Source organism: Oncorhynchus gorbuscha, unplaced genomic scaffold (genome assembly GCF_021184085.1).
Source record: "Oncorhynchus gorbuscha isolate QuinsamMale2020 ecotype Even-year unplaced genomic scaffold, OgorEven_v1.0 Un_scaffold_383, whole genome shotgun sequence".
In the NCBI taxonomy this organism is placed as follows: domain Eukaryota; kingdom Metazoa; phylum Chordata; class Actinopteri; order Salmoniformes; family Salmonidae; genus Oncorhynchus; species Oncorhynchus gorbuscha.
In genome coordinates, this window is record NW_025745232.1 from 344630 (window position 1) to 364629 (window position 20000).

General features: G+C 41.0%; 1 protein-coding gene across 5 annotated transcripts in view; it reads left to right on the forward strand.

Moving 5' to 3' along the window:
• LOC124018038 (adhesion G protein-coupled receptor L3-like) overlaps positions 1-20000 on the forward strand; it is a 177300-nt gene that overhangs the window by 53679 nt on the left and 103621 nt on the right. For all 5 annotated transcript variants that reach the window (XM_046333298.1, XM_046333294.1, XM_046333296.1 and 2 more), the window contains exon 6: positions 16784-16887. In XM_046333298.1, coding sequence (XP_046189254.1) covers positions 16784-16887 — 104 coding nt within the window. The remainder of the gene's footprint in view (positions 1-16783; positions 16888-20000) is intronic.

Consider the following 20000-nt stretch of genomic DNA (forward strand, 5'->3'; position numbering starts at 1 on the left):
GACTACTAACTACAGCCCTGTCCTGTAGGGACACTAGGTAACTACAGCCCTGTCCTGTAGGGACACTAGGTAACTACACTACTAACGACAGCCCTGTCCTGTAGGGACACTAGGTAACTACAGCCCTGTCCTGTAGGGACACTAGGTAACTACAGCCCTGTCCTGTAGGGACACTAGGTAACTACAGCCCTGTCCTGTAGGGACACTAAGTAACTACAGCCCTGTCCTGTAGGGACACTAGGTAACTACAGCCCTGTCCTGTAGGGACACTAGGTAACTACAGCCCTGTCCTGTAGGGACACTAGGTAACTACAGCCCTGTCCTGTAGGGACACTAGGTAACTACAGCCCTGTCCTGTAGGGACACTAGGTAACTACAGCCCTGTCCTGTAGGGACACTAGGTAACTACAGCCCTGTCCTGTAGGGACACTAGGTAACTACAGCCCTGTCCTGTAGGGACACTATGTAACTACAGCCCTGTCCTGTAGGGACACTAGATAACTACAGCCCTGTCCTGTAGGGACACTAGGTAACTACAGCCCTGTCCTGTATGGGACACTAGGTAACTACAACCCTGTCCTGTAGGGACACTAGGTAACTACAGCCCTGTCCTGTAGGGACACTAGGTAACTACAGCCCTGTCCTGTAGGGACACTAGGTAACTACAGCCCTGTCCTGTAGGGACACTAGGTAACTACAGCCCTGTCCTGTAGGGACACTAGGTAACTACAGCCCTGTCCTGTAGGGACACTAGGTAACTACAGCCCTGTCCTGTAGGGACACTAGGTAACTACAGCCCTGTCCTGTAGGGACACTAGGTAACTACAGCCCTGTCCTGTAGGGACACTAGGTAACTACAGCCCTGTCCTGTAGGGACACTAGGTAACTACAGCCCTGTCCTGTAGGGACACTAGGTAACTACAGCCCTGTCCTGTAGGGACACTAAGTAACTACAGCCCTGTCCTGTAGGGACACTAGGTAACTACAGCCCTGTCCTGTAGGGACACTAGGTAGACTACTAACTACAGCCCTGTCCTGTAGGGACACTACAGCCCTGTCCTGTAGGGACACTAGGTAACTACAGCCCTGTCCTGTAGGGACACTAGGTAACTACAGCCCTGTCCTGTAGGGACACTAGGTAACTACAGCCCTGTCCTGTAGGGACAATAGGTAACTACAGCCCTGTCCTGTAGGGACACTAGGTAACTACAGCCCTGTCCTGTAGGGACACTAGGTAACTACAGCTCTGTCCTGTAGGGACACACTAGGTAACTACAGCCCTGTCCTGTAGGGACACTAGGTAACTACAGCCCTGTCCTGTAGGGACACTAGGTAACTACAGCCCTGTCCTGTAGGGACACTAGGTAACTACAGCCCTGTCCTGTAGGGACACTAGGTAACTAGACTACTAACTACAGCCCTGTCCTGTAGGGACACTAGGTAATTACAGCCCTGTCCTGTAGGGACACTACAGCCCTGTCCTGTACACTAGGTAATTACAGCCCTGTCCTGTAGGGACACTAGGTAACTACAGCCCTGTCCTGTAGCGACACTAGGTAACTACAGCCCTGTCCTGTAGGGACACTAGGTAACTACAGCCCTGTCCTGTAGGGACACTAGGTAACTACAGCCCTGTCCTGTAGGGACACTAGGTAACTACAGCCCTGTCCTGTAGGGGGACACTAGGGTAACTACAGCCCTGTCCTGTAGGGACACTAGGTAACTACAGCCCTGTCCTGTAGGGACACTAGGTAACTACAGCCCTGTCCTGTAGGGACACTAGGTAACTACAGCCCTGTCCTGTAGGGACACTAGGTAACTACAGCCCTGTCCTGTAGGGACACTATGTAACTACAGCCCTGTCCTGTAGGGACACTAGATAACTACAGCCCTGTCCTGTAGGGACACTAGGTAACTACAGCCCTGTCCTGTATGGGACACTAGGTAACTACAACCCTGTCCTGTAGGGACACTAGGTAACTACAGCCCTGTCCTGTAGGGACACTAGGTAACTACAGCCCTGTCCTGTAGGGACACTAGGTAACTACAGCCCTGTCCTGTAGGGACACTAGGTAACTACAGCCCTGTCCTGTAGGGACACTAGGTAACTACAGCCCTGTCCTGTAGGGACACTGGGTAACTACAGCCCTGTCCTGTAGGGACACTAGGTAACTACAGCCCTGTCCTGTATGGGACACTAGGTAACTACAACCCTGTCCTGTAGGGACACTAGGTAACTACAGCCCAGTCACGTATAATGCATGTAGTATATTACAGTAATTACATCTACAGATATACAGTAGTTACTACAGTCAGATATAATGCATGTAGTATATGATAGTAATTACATCTACAGATATACAGTAGTTACTACAGTCAGATATAATGCATGTAGTATATTATAGTAATTACATATTTTTTTAAGTCCCTTTAAAACGGTAGTTGGGATCAGGGTTAGGGTTGGGGTGTTTAAGTCCCTGTAAAAAGGTAGTTGGGATCAGGGTTAGGGTTGGGGTGTTTAAGTCCCTTTAAAAAGGTAGTTGGGATCAGGGTTAGGGTTGGGGTGTTTAAATCCCTGTAAAAAGGTAGTTATAGTACCAGGGTTAGGGTTGGGGTGTTTAAATCCCTTTAAAAAGGTAGTTATAGTACCAGGGTTAGGGTTGGGGTGTTTAAATCTCTTTAAAAAGGTAGTTATAGTACCAGGGTTAGGGTTGGGGTGTTTAAATCCCTTTAAAAAGGTAGTTATAGTACCAGGGTTAGGGTTGGGGTGTTTAAATCCCTTTAAAAAGGTAGTTATAGTACCAGGGTTAGGGTTGGGGTGTTTAAATCCCTTTAAAAAGGTAGTTATAGTACCAGGGTTAGGGTTGGGGTGTTTAAATCCCTTTAAAAAGGTAGTTATAGTACCAGGGTTAGGGTTGGGGTGTTTAAATCCCTTTAAAAAGGTAGTTATAGGTTGGGGTGTTTAAATCCCTTTAAAAAGGTAGTAGTCCAGGGTTAGGGTTGGGGTGTTTAAATCCCTTTAAAAAGGTAGTTATAGTACCAGGGTTAGGGTTGGGGTGTTTAAATCCCTTTAAAAAGGTAGTTATAGTACCAGGGTTAGGGTTGGGGTGTTTAAGTCCCTTTAAAAAGGTAGTTGGGATCAGGGTTAGGGTTGGGGTGTTTAAGTCCCTTTAAAAAGGTAGTTGGGATCAGGGTTAGGGTTGGGGTTGTCCTTGAAAATAAGGACAATTCCACACTCACTGGAAATAGTCTTTATAAATTCACATAATTTCCAGCAGTAAATATAATTTCCACCCAGTGCAGGTGAATCATGTTCCAGACAGCAGACAATAAGTGTTTGACAAACACTACACACACAGAGCTTCTGTTATTTAAACAATGAAACAAGTAGGTTTCTGTCTGTGCTTGTCTTTTCTTTAGAGCGTGGGTTGTTCTCTGTTAGAGCCTGGCTTTAAATTCTGTTAGAGTGTGAGTTGTTCTCTGTTAGAGTGTGAGTTGTTCCCTGTTAGAGTGTGAGGTGTTCTCTGTTAGAGTGTGAGTTGTTCTGTTAGAGTGTGAGTTGTTCTGTTAGAGTGTGAGTTGTTCCCTGTTAGAGTGTGAGTTGTTCTCTGTTAGAGTGTGAGTTGTTCTCTGTTAGAGTGTGAGTTGTTCTGTTAGAGTGTGAGTTGTTCTGTTAGAGTGTGAGTTGTGCTGTTAGAGTGTGAGTTGTTCTGTTAGAGTGTGAGTTGTTCTCTGTTAGAGTGTGAGTTGTTTCTGTTAGAGTGTGAGTTGTTCTCTGTTAGAGTTGTTCTGTTTAGAGTTGTTCTGTTAGAGTTGTTCTCTGTTTAGAGTTGTTCTGTTAGAGTGTGAGTTGTTCTCTGTTAGAGTGTGAGTTGTTCTCTGTTAGAGTTGTTCTCTGTTAGAGTGAGTTGTTCTGTTAGAGTGTGAGTTGTTTCTGTTAGAGTGTGAGTTGTTCTCTGTTAGAGTGTTGTTTCTGTTAGAGTGTGAGTTGTCTCTGTTAGAGAGTTGTTCTCTGTTGAGTGTGAGTTGTTCTCTGTTGTGAGTTGTTCTCTGTTAGAGTGTGAGTTGTTCTCTGTTAGAGTGTGAGTTGTTCTCTGTTAGAGTGTGAGTTGTTCTCTGTGAGTTGTTTCTGTTAGAGTGTGAGTTGTTCTCTGTTAGAGTGTGAGTTGTTCTCTGTTAGAGTGTGAGTTGTTCTCTGTTAGAGTTGTTCTCTGTGTGAGTTGTTAGAGTGTGAGTTGTTCTCTGTTAGAGTGTGAGTTCTCTGTGAGTTGTTCTTCTCTGTTAGAGTGTGAGTTGTTCTCTGTTAGAGTGTGAGTTGTTCTCTGTTAGAGTGTGAGTTGTTCTCTGTTAGAGTGTGAGTTGTTCTCTGTTAGAGTGTGAGTTGTTCTCTGTTAGAGTGTGAGTTGTTCTCTGTTAGAGTGTGAGTTGTTCTCTGTTAGAGTGTGAGTTGTTCTCTGTTAGAGTGTGAGTTGTTCTCTGTTAGAGTGTGAGTTGTTCTCTGTTAGAGTGTGAGTTGTTCTCTGTTAGAGTGTGAGTTGTTCTCTGTTAGAGTGTGAGTTGTTCTCTGTTAGAGTGTGAGTTGTTCTCTGTTAGAGTGTGAGTTGTTCTCTGTTAGAGTGTTGAGTTGTTGTTCTCTGTTAGAGTGTGAGTTGTTCTCTGTGTGAGTTGTTCTCTGTTAGAGTGTGAGTTGTTCTCTGTTAGAGTGTGAGTTGTTCTCTGTTAGAGTGTGAGTTGTTCTCTGTTAGAGTGTGAGTTGTTCTCTGTTAGAGTGTGAGTTCTCTGTTAGAGTTCTCTGTTAGAGTGTGAGTTGTTCTCTGTTAGAGTGTGAGTTGTTCTCTGTTAGAGTGTGAGTTGTTCTCTGTTAGAGTTCTCTGTGAGTTGTTCTCTGTTAGAGTGTGAGTTGTTCTCTGTTAGAGTGTGAGTTGTTCTCTGTTAGAGTGTGAGTTGTTCTCTGTTAGAGTGTGAGTTGTTCTCTGTTAGAGTGTGAGTTGTTCTGTTAGAGTGTGAGTTGTTCTCTGTTAGAGTGTGAGTTGTTCTCTGTTAGAGTGTGAGTTGTGAGTTGTTCTCTGTTAGAGTGTGAGTTGTTCTGTTAGAGTGTGAGTTGTTCTCTGTTAGAGTGTGAGTTGTTCTCTGTTAGAGTGTGAGTTGTTCTCTGTTAGAGTGTGAGTTGTTCTCTGTTAGAGTGTGAGTTGTTCTCTGTTAGAGTGTGAGTTGTTCTCTTAGAGTGTGAGTTGTTCTGTTAGAGTGTGAGTTGTTCTCTGTTAGAGTGTGAGTTGTTCTCTGTTAGAGTGTGAGTTGTTCTCTGTTAGAGTGTGAGTTGTTCTCTGTTAGAGTGTGAGTTGTTTCTGTTAGAGTGTGAGTTGTTTCTGTTAGAGTGTGAGTTGTTCTCTGTTAGAGTGTGAGTTGTTCTCTGTTAGAGTGTGAGTTGTTCTCTGTTAGAGTGTGAGTTGTTCTCTGTTAGAGTGTGAGTTGTTCTCTGTTAGAGTGTGAGTTGTTCTCTGTTAGAGTGTGAGTTGTTCTCTGTTAGAGTGTGAGTTGTTCTCTGTTAGAGTGTGAGTTGTTCTCTGTTAGAGTGTGAGTTGTTCTCTGTTAGAGTGTGAGTTGTTCTCTGTTAGAGTGTGAGTTGTTCTCTGTTAGAGTGTGAGTTGTTCTCTGTTAGAGTGTGAGTTGTTCTCTGTTAGAGTGTGAGTTGTTCTGTTAGAGTGTGAGTTGTTCTCTGTTAGAGTGTGAGTTGTTCTCTGTTAGAGTGTGAGTTGTTCTGTTAGAGTGTGAGTTGTTCTGTTAGAGTGTGAGTTGTTCTCTGTTAGAGTGTGAGTTGTTCTGTTAGAGTGTGAGTTGTTCTGTTAGAGTGTGAGTTGTTCTCTGTTAGAGTGTGAGTTGTTCTGTTAGAGTGTGAGTTGTTCTCTGTTAGAGTGTGAGTTGTTCTCTGTTAGAGTGTGAGTTGTTCTCTGTTAGAGTGTGAGTTGTTCTCTGTTAGAGTGTGAGTTGTTCTCTGTTAGAGTGTGAGTTGTTCTCTGTTAGAGTGTGAGTTGTTCTCTGTTAGAGTGTGAGTTGTTCTCTGTTAGAGTAGAGTGTGAGTTGTTTCTCTGTTAGAGTTGTTCTCTGTTGAGTTGTTCTCTGTTAGAGTTGTGAGTTGTTCTCTGTTAGAGTGTGAGTTGTTTCTGTTAGAGTGTGAGTTGTTCTCTGTTAGAGTGTGAGTTGTTCTCTGTTAGAGTGTGAGTTGTTCTCTGTTAGAGTGTGAGTTGTTCTCTGTTAGAGTGTGAGTTGTTCTCTGTTAGAGTGTGAGTTGTTCTCTGTTAGAGTGTGAGTTGTTCTCTGTTAGAGTGTGAGTTGTTCTCTGTTAGAGTGTGAGTTGTTCTCTGTTAGAGTGTGAGTTGTTCTCTGTTAGAGTGTGAGTTGTTCTCTGTTAGAGTGAGTTGTTCTGTTAGAGTGTGAGTTGTTCTGTTAGAGTGTGAGTTGTTCTCTGTTAGAGTGTGAGTTGTTCTCTGTTGAGTTGTGAGTTGTTCTCTGTTAGAGTGTGAGTTGTTCTCTGTTAGAGTGTGAGTTGTTCTCTGTTAGAGTGTGAGTTGTTCTCTGTTAGAGTGTGAGTTGTCTCTGTTAGAGTGTGAGTTGTTCTCTGTTAGAGTGTGAGTTGTTCTCTGTTAGAGTGTGAGTTGTTCTCTGTTAGAGTGTGAGTTGTTCTCTGTTAGAGTGTGAGTTGTTCTCTGTTAGAGTGTGAGTTGTTCTCTGTTAGAGTGTGAGTTGTTCTCTGTTAGAGTGTGAGTTGTTCTCTGTTAGAGTGTGAGTTGTTCTCTGTTAGAGTTGTTCTCTGTTGAGTGTGAGTTGAGTGTGAGTTTCTCTGTTAGAGTGTGAGTTGTTCTCTGTTAGAGTGTGAGTTGTTCTCTGTTAGAGTGTGAGTTGTTCTCTGTTAGAGTGTGAGTTGTTCTCTGTTTGTTCTCTGTTAGAGTGTGAGTTGTGAGTTGTTCTCTGTTAGAGTGTGAGTTGTTCTCTGTTAGAGTGTGAGTTGTTCTCTGTTAGAGTGTGAGTTGTTCTCTGTTAGAGTGTGAGTTGTTCTCTGTTAGAGTGTGAGTTGTTCTGTTAGAGTGTGAGTTGTTCTCTGTTAGAGTGTGAGTTGTTCTCTGTTAGAGTGTGAGTTGTTCTCTGTTAGAGTGTGAGTTGTTCTCTGTTAGAGTGTGAGTTGTTCTCTGTTAGAGTGTGAGTTGTTCTCTGTTAGAGTGTGAGTTGTTCTCTGTTAGAGTGTGAGTTGTTCTGTTAGAGTGTGAGTTGTTCTCTGTTAGAGTGTGAGTTGTTCTCTGTTAGAGTGTGAGTTGTTCTGTTAGAGTGTGAGTTGTTCTGTTAGAGTGTGAGTTGTTCTCTGTTAGAGTGTGAGTTGTTCTCTGTTAGAGTGTGAGTTGTTCTCTGTTAGAGTTCTGTGAGTTGTTCTCTGTTAGAGTGTGAGTTGTTCTCTGTTAGAGTGTGAGTTGTTCTCTGTTAGAGTGTGAGTTGTTCTGTTAGAGTGTGAGTTGTTCTCTGTTAGAGTGTGAGTTGTTCTCTGTTAGAGTGTGAGTTGTTCTCTGTTAGAGTGTGAGTTGTTCTCTGTTAGAGTGTGAGTTGTTCTCTGTTAGAGTGTGAGTTGTTCTCTGTTAGAGTGTGAGTTGTTCTCTGTTAGAGTGTGAGTTGTTCTCTGTTAGAGTGTGAGTTGTTCTCTGTTAGAGTGTGAGTTGTTCTCTGTTAGAGTGTGAGTTGTTCTGTTAGAGTGTGAGTTGTTCTGTTAGAGTGTGAGTTGTTCTCTGTTAGAGTGTGAGTTGTTCTCTGTTAGAGTGTGAGTTGTTCTGTTAGAGTGTGAGTTGTTCTGTTAGAGTGTGAGTTGTTCTCTGTTAGAGTGTGAGTTGTTCTCTGTTAGAGTGTGAGTTGTTCTGTTAGAGTGTGAGTTGTTCTCTGTTAGAGTGTGAGTTGTTCTGTTAGAGTGTGAGTTGTTCTGTTGTGTGAGTTGTTCTCTGTTAGAGTGTGAGTTGTTCTGTTAGAGTGTGAGTTGTTCTCTGTTAGAGTGTGAGTTGTTCTCTGTTAGAGTGTGAGTTGTTCTCTGTTAGAGTGTGAGTTGTTCTGTTAGAGTTGTGTGAGTTGTTCTCTGTTAGAGTGTGAGTTGTTCTCTGTTGTTAGAGTTTCTGTTAGAGTTGTTCTCTGTTAGAGTGTGAGTTGTTCTGTTAGAGTGTGAGTTGTTCTCTGTTAGAGTGTGAGTTGTTCTCTGTTAGAGTGTGAGTTGTTCTCTGTTAGAGTGTGAGTTGTTCTCTGTTAGAGTGTGAGTTGTTCTCTGTTAGAGTGTGAGTTGTTCTGTTAGAGTGTGAGTTGTTCTCTGTTAGAGTGTGAGTTGTTCTCTGTTAGAGTTGTGTAGAGTTGTTGTTCTCTGTTAGAGTGTGAGTTGTTCTCTGTTAGAGTGTGAGTTGTTCTGTTAGAGTGTGAGTTGTTCTCTGTTAGAGTGTGAGTTGTTTCTGTTAGAGTGTGAGTTGTTCTCTGTTAGAGTGTGAGTTGTTCTCTGTTAGAGTGTGAGTTGTTCTCTGTTAGAGTGTGAGTTGTTCTCTGTTAGAGTGTGAGTTGTTCTCTGTTAGAGTGTGAGTTGTTCTCTGTTAGAGTGTGAGTTGTTTCTGTTAGAGTGTGAGTTGTTCTCTGTTAGAGTGTGAGTTGTTCTGTTAGAGTGTGAGTTGTTCTCTGTTAGAGTGTGAGTTGTTCTCTGTTAGAGTGTGAGTTGTTCTCTGTTAGAGTGTGAGTTGTTCTCTGTTAGAGTGTGAGTTGTTTCTCTGTTAGTGTGAGTTGTTCTCTGTTAGAGTGTTGTTCTGTTAGAGTGTGAGTTGTTCTCTGTTAGAGTGTGAGTTGTTCTCTGTTAGAGTGTGAGTTGTTCTCTGTTAGAGTGTGAGTTGTTCTCTGTTAGAGTGTGAGTTGTTCTCTGTTAGAGTGTGAGTTGTTCTCTGTTAGAGTGTGAGTTGTTCTCTGTTAGAGTGTGAGTTGTTCTCTGTTAGAGTGTGAGTTGTTCTCTGTTAGAGTGTGAGTTGTTCTCTGTTAGAGTGTGAGTTGTTCTCTGTTAGAGTGTGAGTTGTTCTCTGTTAGAGTGTGAGTTGTGTTAGAGTGTGAGTTGTTCTCTGTTAGAGTGTGAGTTGTTCTCTGTTAGAGTGTGAGTTGTTCTCTGTTAGAGTGTGAGTTGTTCTCTGTTAGAGTGTGAGTTGTTCTCTGTTAGAGAGTGTGAGTTGTTCTCTGTTAGAGTGTGAGTTGTTCTCTGTTAGAGTGTGAGTTGTTCTCTGTTAGAGTGTGAGTTGTTCTCTGTTAGAGTTGTTCTCTGTTAGAGTTGTTGTTCTGTTAGAGTGTGAGTTGTTCTGTTAGAGTGTGAGTTGTTCTCTGTTAGAGTGTGAGTTGTTTCTGTTAGAGTGTGAGTTGTTCTCTGTTAGAGTGTGAGTTGTTCTCTGTTAGAGTGTGAGTTGTTCTCTGTTAGAGTGTGAGTTGTCTCTGTTAGAGTGTGAGTTGTTCTCTGTTAGAGTGTGAGTTGTTCTCTGTTAGAGTGTGAGTTGTTCTCTGTTGAGTTGTTCTCTGTTAGAGTGTGAGTTGTTCTCTGTTAGAGTGTGAGTTTCTCTGTTAGAGTGTGAGTTGTTCTCTGTTAGAGTGTGAGTTGTTCTCTGTTAGAGTGTGAGTTGTTCTCTGTTAGAGTGTGAGTTGTTCTCTGTTGTGTGAGTTGTTCTCTGTTAGAGTGTGAGTTGTTCTGTTAGAGTGTGAGCTGTTCTCTGTTAGAGTGTGAGTTGTTCTGTTAGAGTGTGAGTTGTTCTGTTAGAGTGTGAGTTGTTCTCTGTTAGAGTGTGAGTTGTTCTCTGTTAGAGTGTGAGTTGTTTCTGTTAGAGTGTGAGTTGTTTCTGTTAGAGTGTGAGTTGTTCTCTGTTAGAGTGTGAGTTGTTCTCTGTTAGAGTGTGAGTTGTTCTCTGTTAGAGTGTGAGTTGTTCTCTGTTAGAGTGTGAGTTGTTCTCTGTTAGAGTGTGAGTTGTTCTCTGTTAGAGTGTGAGTTGTTCTCTGTTAGAGTGTGAGTTGTTCTCTCTGTTAGAGTGTGAGTTGTTCTCTGTTAGAGTGAGTTGTTCTCTGTTAGAGTGTGAGTTGTTCTCTGTTAGAGTGTGAGTTGTTCTCTGTTAGAGTGTGAGTTGTTCTCTGTTAGAGTGAGTTGTTCTCTGTTAGAGTTAGTTGTTCCCTGTTAGAGTGTGAGTTGTTCTCTGTTAGAGTGTGAGTTGTTCTCTGTTAGAGTGTGAGTTGTTCTCTGTTAGAGTGTGAGTTGTTCTCTGTTAGAGTGTGAGTTGTTCTCTGTTAGAGTTGTTCTCTGTTAGAGTGTGAGTTGTTCTCTGTTAGAGTGTGAGTTGTTCTCTGTTAGAGTGTGAGTTGTTCTCTGTTAGAGTGTGAGTTGTTCTCTGTTAGAGTGTGAGTTGTTCTCTGTTAGAGTGTGAGTTGTTCTCTGTTAGAGTGTGAGTTGTTCTCTGTTAGAGTGTGAGTTGTTCTCTGTTAGAGTGTGAGTTGTTCTGTTAGAGTGTGAGTTGTTCTCTGTTAGAGTGTGAGTTGTTCTCTGTTAGAGTGTGAGTTGTTCTGTTAGAGTGTGAGTTGTTCTCTGTTAGAGTGTGAGTTGTTCCCTGTTAGAGTGTGAGTTGTTCTCTGTTAGAGTGTAGTTGTTCTCTGTTAGAGTGAGTTGTTCTGTTAGAGTGTGAGTTGTTCTCTGTTAGAGTGTGAGTTGTTCTCTGTTAGAGTGTGAGTTGTTCTCTGTTAGAGTGTGAGTTGTTTCTGTTAGAGTGTTGAGTTGTTCTCTGTTAGAGTGTGAGTTGTTCTCTGTTAGAGTGTGAGTTGTTCTCTGTTAGAGTGTGAGTTGTTCTCTGTTAGAGTGTGAGTTGTTTCTGTTAGAGTGTGAGTTGTTCTCTGTTAGAGTGTGAGTTGTTCTCTGTTAGAGTGTGAGTTGTTCTCTGTTAGAGTGTGAGTTGTTCTCTGTTAGAGTGTGAGTTGTGTTAGAGTGTGAGTTGTTCTCTGTTAGAGTGTGAGTTGTTCTCTGTTAGAGTGTGAGTTGTTCTCTGTTAGAGTGTGAGTTGTTCTCTGTTAGAGTGTGAGTTGTTCTCTGTTAGAGTGTGAGTTGTTCTCTGTTAGAGTGTGAGTTGTGTTAGAGTTGTTCTCTGTTAGAGTGTGAGTTGTTCTGTTAGAGTGTGAGTTGTTCTCTGTTAGAGTGTGAGTTGTTCTCTGTTAGAGTGTGAGTTGTTCTCTGTTAGAGTGTGAGTTGTTCTCTGTTAGAGTGTGAGTTGTTCTCTGTTAGAGTGTGAGTTGTTCTCTGTTAGAGTGTGAGTTGTTCTCTGTTAGAGTGTGAGTTGTTCTCTGTTAGAGTGTGAGTTGTTCTCTGTTAGAGTGTGAGTTGTTCTGTTAGAGTGTGAGTTGTTCTCTGTTAGTGTGAGTGTGAGTTGTTCTCTGTTAGAGTGTGAGTTGTTCTGTTAGAGTGTGAGTTGTTCTCTGTTAGAGTGTGAGTTGTTCTGTTAGTGTGAGTTGTGTGAGTTGTTCTCTGTTAGAGTGTGAGTTGTTCTCTGTTAGAGTGTGAGTTGTTCTCTGTTAGAGTGTGAGTTGTTCTCTGTTAGAGTGTGAGTTGTTCTCTGTTAGAGTGTGAGTTGTTCTCTGTTAGAGTGTGAGTTGTTCCCTGTTAGAGTGTGAGTTGTTCTGTTAGAGTGTGAGTTGTTCTCTGTTAGAGTGTGAGTTGTTCCCTGTTAGAGTGTGAGTTGTTCTGTTAGAGTGTGAGTTGTTTCTGTTAGAGTGTGAGTTGTTCTCTGTTAGAGTGTGAGTTGTTCTCTGTTGAGTTGTTCTCTGTTAGAGTGTGAGTTGTTCTCTGTTAGAGTGTGAGTTGTTCTGTTAGAGTGTGAGTTGTTCTCTGTTAGAGTGTGAGTTGTTCTCTGTTAGAGTGTGAGTTGTTCTGTTAGAGTGTGAGTTGTTCTGTTAGAGTGTGAGTTGTTCTCTGTTAGAGTGTGAGTTGTTCTCTGTTAGAGTGTGAGTTGTTCTGTTAGAGTGTGAGCTGTTCTCTGTTAGAGTGTGAGTTGTTCTGTTAGAGTGTGAGTTGTTCTGTTAGAGTGTGAGTTGTTCTCTGTTAGAGTGTGAGTTGTTCTCTGTTAGAGTGTGAGTTGTTCTCTGTTAGAGTGTGAGTTGTTCTGTTAGAGTGTGAGTTGTTCTGTTAGAGTGTGAGTTGTTCTCTGTTAGAGTGTGAGTTGTTCTCTGTTAGAGTTCTGTTAGAGTTGTTCTCTGTTAGAGTGTGAGTTGTTCTCTGTTAGAGTGTGAGTTGTTCCCTGTTAGAGTGTGAGTTGTTTCTGTTAGAGTGTGAGTTGTTCTGTTAGAGTGTGAGTTGTTCTGTTAGTGTGAGTTGTTCTCTGTTAGAGTGTGAGTTGTTCTCTGTTAGAGTGTGAGTTGTTTCTGTTAGAGTGTGAGTTGTTCTCTGTTAGAGTGTGAGTTGTTCTCTGTTAGAGTGTGAGTTGTTCTCTGTTAGAGAGTTGTTCTCTGTTAGAGTTGTTCTCTGTTAGAGTGTGAGTTGTTCTCTGTTAGAGTGTGAGTTGTTCTCTGTTAGAGTGTGAGTTGTTCTGTTAGAGTGTGAGCTGTTCTCTGTTAGAGTGTGAGTTGTTCTGTTAGAGTGTGAGTTGTTCTGTTAGAGTGTGAGTTGTTCTCTGTTAGAGTGTGAGTTGTTCTCTGTTAGAGTGTGAGTTGTTCTGTTAGAGTGTGAGTTGTTCTCTGTTAGAGTGTGAGTTGTTCTCTGTTAGAGTGTGAGTTGTTCTCTGTTAGAGTGTGAGTTGTTCTCTGTTAGAGTGTGAGTTGTTCTCTGTTAGAGTGTGAGTTGTTCTCTGTTAGAGTGTGAGTTGTTCTGTTAGAGTGTGAGTTGTTCTGTTAGAGTGTGAGTTGTTCTGTTAGAGTGTGAGTTGTTCTCTGTTAGAGTGTGAGTTGTTCTCTGTTAGAGCGTGAGTTGTTCTCTGTTAGAGTGTGAGTTGTTCTGTTAGAGTTGTTCTCTGTTAGAGTGTGAGTTGTTTCTGTTAGAGTGTTGTTCTCTGTTAGAGTGTGAGTTGTTCTCTGTTAGAGTGTGAGTTGTTCTCTGTTAGAGTGTGAGTTGTTCTCTGTTAGAGTGTGAGTTGTTCTGTTAGAGTGTGAGTTGTTCTCTGTTAGAGTGTGAGTTGTTCTCTGTTAGAGTGTGAGTTGTTCTGTTAGAGTGTGAGTTGTTCTGTTAGAGTGTGAGTTGTTCTCTGTTAGAGTGTGAGTTGTTCTCTGTTAGAGTGTGAGTTGTTCTCTGTTAGAGTGTGAGTTGTTCTCTGTTAGAGTGTGAGTTGTTCCCTGTTAGAGTGTGAGTTGTTCTCTGTTAGAGTGTGAGTTGTTCTCTGTTAGAGTTCTCTGTTAGAGTTGTTCTCTGTTAGAGTGTGAGTTGTTCTCTGTTAGAGTGTGAGTTGTTCTCTGTTAGAGTGTGAGTTGTTCTCTGTTAGAGTGTGAGTTGTTCTCTGTTAGAGTGTGAGTTGTTCTCTGTTAGAGTGTGAGTAGAGTGTGAGTTGTTCTCTGTTAGAGTGTGAGTTGTTCTCTGTTAGAGTGTGAGTTGTTCTCTGTTAGAGTGTGAGTTGTTCTCTGTTAGAGTGTGAGTTGTTCTGTTAGAGTGTGAGTTGTTCTCTGTTAGAGTGTGAGTTGTTCTCTGTTAGAGTGTGAGTTGTTCTCTGTTAGAGTGTGAGTTGTTCTCTGTTAGAGTGTGAGTTGTTCTCTGTTAGAGTGTGAGTTGTTCTCTGTTAGAGTGTGAGTTGTTCTCTGTTAGAGTGTGAGTTGTTCTCTGTTAGAGTGTGAGTTGTTCTCTGTTAGAGTGTGAGTTGTTCTCTGTTAGAGTGTGAGTTGTTCTGTTAGAGTGTGAGTTGTTCTGTTAGAGTGTGAGTTGTTCTCTGTTAGAGTGTGAGTTGTTCTCTGTTAGAGTGTGAGTTGTTCTCTGTTAGAGTGTGAGTTGTTCTCTGTTAGAGTGTGAGTTGTTCCCTGTTAGAGAGTTGTTCTCTGTTGTGAGTTGTTCTCTGTTAGAGTGTGAGTTGTTCTCTGTTAGAGTGTGAGTTGTTCTCTGTTAGAGTGGAGTTGTTCTCTGTTAGAGTGTGAGTTGTTCTCTGTTAGAGTGTGAGTTGTTCTCTGTTAGAGTGTGAGTTGTTCTCTGTTAGAGTGTGAGTTGTTCTCTGTTAGAGTGTGAGTTGTTCTCTGTTAGAGTGTGAGTTGTTCTCTGTTAGAGTGTGAGTTGTTCTCTGTTAGAGTGTGAGTTGTTCTCTGTTAGAGTGTGAGTTGTTCTCTGTTAGAGTGTGAGTTGTTCTCTGTTAGAGTGTGAGTTGTTCTCTGTTAGAGTGTGAGTTGTTCTCTGTTAGAGTGTGAGTTGTTCTCTGTTAGAGTGTGAGTTGTTCTCTGTTAGAGTGTGAGTTGTTCTCTGTTAGAGTGTGAGTTGTTCTCTGTTAGAGTGTGAGTTGTTCTCTGTTAGAGTGTGAGTTGTTCTCTGTTAGAGTGTGTTGTTCTCTGTTAGAGTGTGAGTTGTTCTCTGTTAGAGTGTGAGTTGTTCTCTGTTAGAGTGTGAGTTGTTCTCTGTTAGAGTGTGAGTTGTTCTCTGTTAGAGTGTGAGTTGTTCTCTGTTAGAGTGTGAGTTGTTCTCTGTTAGAGTGTGAGTTGTTCTCTGTTAGAGTGTGAGTTGTTCTCTGTTAGAGTGTGAGTTGTTCTCTGTTAGAGTGTGAGTTGTTCTGTTAGAGTGTGAGTTGTTCTCTGTTAGAGTGTGAGTTGTTCTCTGTTAGAGTGTGAGTTGTTCTCTGTTAGAGTGTGAGTTGTTCTCTGTTAGAGTGTGAGTTGTTCTCTGTTAGAGTGTGAGTTGTTCTCTGTTAGAGTGTGAGTTGTTCTCTGTTAGAGTGTGAGTTGTTCTCTGTTAGAGTGTGAGTTGTTCTGTTAGAGTGTGAGTTGTTCTCTGTTAGAGTGTGAGTTGTTCTCTGTTAGAGTGTGAGTTGTTCTCTGTTAGAGTGTGAGTTGTTCTCTGTTAGAGTGTGAGTTGTTCTCTGTTAGAGTGTGAGTTGTTCTGTTAGAGTGTGAGTTGTTCTCTGTTAGAGTGTGAGTTGTTCTCTGTTCTCTGTTAGAGTGTGAGTTGTTCTGTTAGAGTGTGAGTTGTTCTCTGTTAGAGTGTGAGTTGTTCTGTTAGAGTGTGAGTTGTTCTGTTAGAGTGTGAGTTGTTCTCTGTTAGAGTGTGAGTTGTTCTCTGTTAGAGTGTGAGTTGTTCTGTTAGAGTGTGAGTTGTTCTGTTAGAGTGTGAGTTGTTCTGTTTAGAGTGTGAGTTCTCTGTTAGAGTGTGAGTTGTTCTCTGTTAGAGTGTGAGTTGTTCTCTGTTAGAGTTGTTCTGTTGAGTTGTTCTCTGTTAGAGTGTTGAGTTGTTCTGTTGAGTTGTTCTGTTAGAGTGTGAGTTGTTCTCTGTTAGAGTGTGAGTTGTTCTGTTAGAGTGTGAGTTGTTCTCTGTTAGAGTTGTTCTCTGTTAGAGTGTGAGTTGTTCTCTGTTAGAGTGTGAGTTGTTCTCTGTTAGAGTGTGAGTTGTTCTCTGTTAGAGAGTGTGAGTTGTTCTGTTAGAGTGTGAGTTGTTCTCTGTTGTTCTCTGTTAGAGTGTGAGTTGTGAGTTGTTCTGTTAGAGTGTGAGTTGTTCTGTTAGAGTGTGAGTTGTTCTCTGTTAGAGTGTGAGTTGTTCTGTTAGAGTGTGAGTTGTTCTGTTAGAGTGTGAGTTGTTCTGTTAGAGTGTGAGTTGTTCTGTTAGAGTGTGAGTTGTTCTCTGTTAGAGTGTGAGTTGTTCTCTGTTAGAGTGTGAGTTGTTCTCTGTTAGAGTGTGAGTTGTTCTGTTAGAGTGTGAGTTGTTCTCTGTTAGAGTGTGAGGTGTTCTCTGTTAGAGTGTGAGTTGTTCTCTGTTAGAGTGTGAGTTGTTCTCTGTTAGAGCGTGAGTTGTTCTCTGTTAGAGCGTGAGTTGTTCTCTGTTAGAGCGTGAGCTGTGTGATCATGTAGAATATGAAACATGAACATCATATATAGGTCATGTTAACACTGTAACAACGTTCATTTCATGTGCCATGACAGGCATACATGCATATACAGCATACAATACATCTAATTAGATGAGAAACACACACACACACACACACACACACACACACACACTCACACACAAACACACACACACACACACACACACACACACACACACACACACACACACACACACACACACACACACACACACACACACACACACACACACACACACACACACACACACACACACACACACACACACACACACACACACACACACACACACACACACACACACACACACACAAATGTGTAGGGACGTGTGTTAGATTCAGATCACCAGTTATTTAACCTCTCCTTAATGTCCGTCTCTGTCCTCTCCAGTGGTAAGTAGAGTATGATCCTGCTGCTCAGACTCATGAATGTGAAACACTGTCCTTTGTCTGGTTAATTATCACACACACACACACACACACACACACACACACACACACACACACACACACACACACACACACACACACACACACACACACACACACACACACACACACACACACACACACACACACACACACACACACACACACACACACACACACACACACACACACACACGTGCCTGAACCCCTGGCTCCTCCGTACGTCCTGCCTCCCTGCCCACTCTCTGAATGTCAACGCAGTCTTACTGTGTTTGTTAAGCGCGTTGTCTTGGTGTTTGTGTGTCTTCCAGGCGTAGCTACATACGTGTGTGTTGCTCAGCAGGGCTACTGGGATCCCCAAGGCCCTGACATCAGCAACTGCACGTCTCCCTGGGTCAACCACATCATGCAGAAAGTGAGTATGACTGCTGGCGGCGGCCATTGCGGCTTCGCGGCTCTCCCATTGAAACACATTCTAGGGCGTCCATTACGGATCTGGACCCAGGGGCAGTTTATTCTCTCAGTTTCTCACGCATGGAGACACATTGGGGAAGATACTGGGGAAGATCTAGACTGTGTCCCAAAATGGCACTTAGACATGATTCCATTTGGGAACCCTGCACTACTGTAGACGAGACAGGGTTGGTTCAGAGACTTCCTGTTTTGGCTGTTTGATGAGGTCAGTTCCTGGTTATATGATGTTAAAGATTATAGCTGTGTAATAAGCTCAGTTAAAGACTATAGCTGTGTGATGAGTTCAGTTAAAGACGATAGCTGTGTGATGAACTCAGTTAAAGACGATAGCTGTGTGATAAGCTCAGTTAAAGATGATAGCTGTGTGATACGCTCAGTTAAAGATTATAGCTGTGTGATAAGCTCAGTTAAAGATTATAGCTGTGTGATAAGCTCAGTTAAAGACGATAGCTGTGTGATAAGCTCAGTTAAAGACGATAGCTGTGTGATGAGGTCAGTTCCTGGTTATATGATGTTAAAGATTATAGCTGTGTGATAAGCTCAGTTAAAGACGATAGCTGTGTGATAAGCTCAGTTAAAGACGATAGCTGTGTGATGAGGTCAGTTCCTGGTTATATGATGTTAAAGATTATAGCTGTGTGATAAGCTCAGTTAAAGACGATAGCTGTGTGATAAGCTCAGTTAAAGACGATAGCTGTGTGATGAGGTCAGTTCCTGGTTATATGATGTTAAAGATTATAGCTGTGTGATGAGGTCAGTTCCTGGTTATATGATGTTAAAGGTGATAGCTGTGTGATAAGCTCAGTTAAAGACGATAGCTGTGTGATGAGGTCAGTTAAAGGTGATAGCTGTGTGATACGCTCAGTTAAAGGTGATAGCTGTGTGATGAGGTCAGTTCCTGGTTATATGATGTTAAAGATTAGAGCTGTGTGATGAGGTCAGTTCCTGGTTATATGATGTTAAAGATTATAGCTGTGTAATAAGCTCAGTTAAAGGTGATATGATGGTAAAGATGATAAAGAGTAAAGATGTACGGTGTAGGACTGATGAGGTCAGTTCCTGGTTATATGATGGTAAAGATGATAAAGAGTAAAGATGTATGGTGTAGGACTGAGGAGGTCAGTTCCTGGTTATATGATGGTAAAGATGATAAAGAGTAAAGATGTACGGTGTAGGACTGATGAGGTCAGTTCCTGGTTATATGATGGTAAAGATGATAAAGAGTAAAGATGTATGGTGTAGGACTGATGAGACTTTAGCTCATTTATACATTCTGGTTAGTATCAGCATCATCGTCATTATTGGAGTCGTGAATATCATGACAAAGACAAGAAATATTGAAGACATTTGTTTCATTCTGAGTTTATCTGCAGTTGTTTTAATCTCTATCAGTTGTTTTAATCTCTATCAGTTGTGTTAATCACTATCAGTTGTTTTAATCACTATCAGTTGTTTTAATCACTATCAGTTGATTTAATCTCTATCATCACTATCAGTTGTTTTAATCTCTATCAGTTGTTTTAATCACTATCAGTTGTTTTAATCACTATCGTCACTATCAGTTGTTTTAATCTCTATCAGTTGTTTTAATCACTATCATCACTATCAGTTGTTTTAATCACTATCAGTTGTTTTAATCACTATCAGTTGTTTTAATCACTATCAGTTGTTTTAATCTCTGTCAGTTGTTTTAATCTCTGTCAGTTGTTTTAATCTCTATCAGTTGTTTTAATCTCTATCAGTTGTTTTAATCACTATCATCACTATCAGTTGTTTTAATCACTATCAGTTGTTTTAATCACTATCAGTTGTTTTAATCTCTATCAGTTGTTTTAATCACTATCAGTTGTTTTAATCTCTATCAGTTGTTTTAATCACTATCAGTTGTTTTAATCTCTATCAGTTGTTTTAATCACTATCAGTTGTTTTAATCTCTATCAGTTGTTTTAATCTCTATCAGTTGTTTTAATCTCTATCAGTTGTTTTAATCACTATTGTCACTATCAGTTGTTTTAATCACTATCGTCACTATCAGTTGTTTTAATCACTATCAGTTGTTTTAATCACTATCATCACTATCAGTTGTTTTAATCACTATCAGTTGTTTTAATCACTATCAGTTGTTTTAATCTCTATCAGTTGTTTTAATCACTATCAGTTGTTTTAATCTCTATCAGTTGTTTTAATCTCTATCAGTTGTTTTAATCTCTATCAGTTGTTTTAATCACTATTGTCTCTATCAGTTGTTTTAATCACAATCAGTTGTTTTAATCTCTATCAGTTGTTTTAATCTCTATCAGTTGTTTTAATCACTATCAGTTGTTTTAATCACTATTGTCTCTATCAGTTGTTTTAATCACTATCAGTTGTTTTAATCACTATTGTCACTATCAGTTGTTTTAATCACTATCAGTTGTTTTAATCACTATTGTCTCTATCAGTTGTTTTAATCACTATCAGTTGTTTTAATCACTATCAGTTGTTTTAATCACTATCATCACTATCAGTTGTTTTAATCACTATCAGTTGTTTTAATCACTATCAGTTGTTTTAATCACTATCATCACTATCAGTTGTTTTAATCACTATCATCACTATCAGTTGTTTTAATCACTATCAGTTGTTTTAATCACTATCAGTTGTTTTAATCACTATCAGTTGTTTTAATCACTATCATCACTATCAGTTGTTTTAATCACTATCAGTTGTTTTAATCACTATCGTCACTATCAGTTGTTTTAATCACTATCGTCACTATCAGTTGATTTAATCACTATCAGTTGTTTTAATCACTATCAGTTGTTTTAATCACTATCAGTTGTTTTAATCACTATCAGTTGTTTTAATCACTATCGTCACTATCAGTTGTTTTAATCACTATCAGTTGTTTTAATCACTATCATCACTATCAGTTGTTTTAATCACTATCAGTTGTTTTAATCACTATCACTTGTTTTAATCACTATTGTCACTATCAGTTGTTTTAATCACTATCGTCACTATCAGTTGTTTTTATCACTATCACTTGTTTTAATCACTATCAGTTGTTTTAAT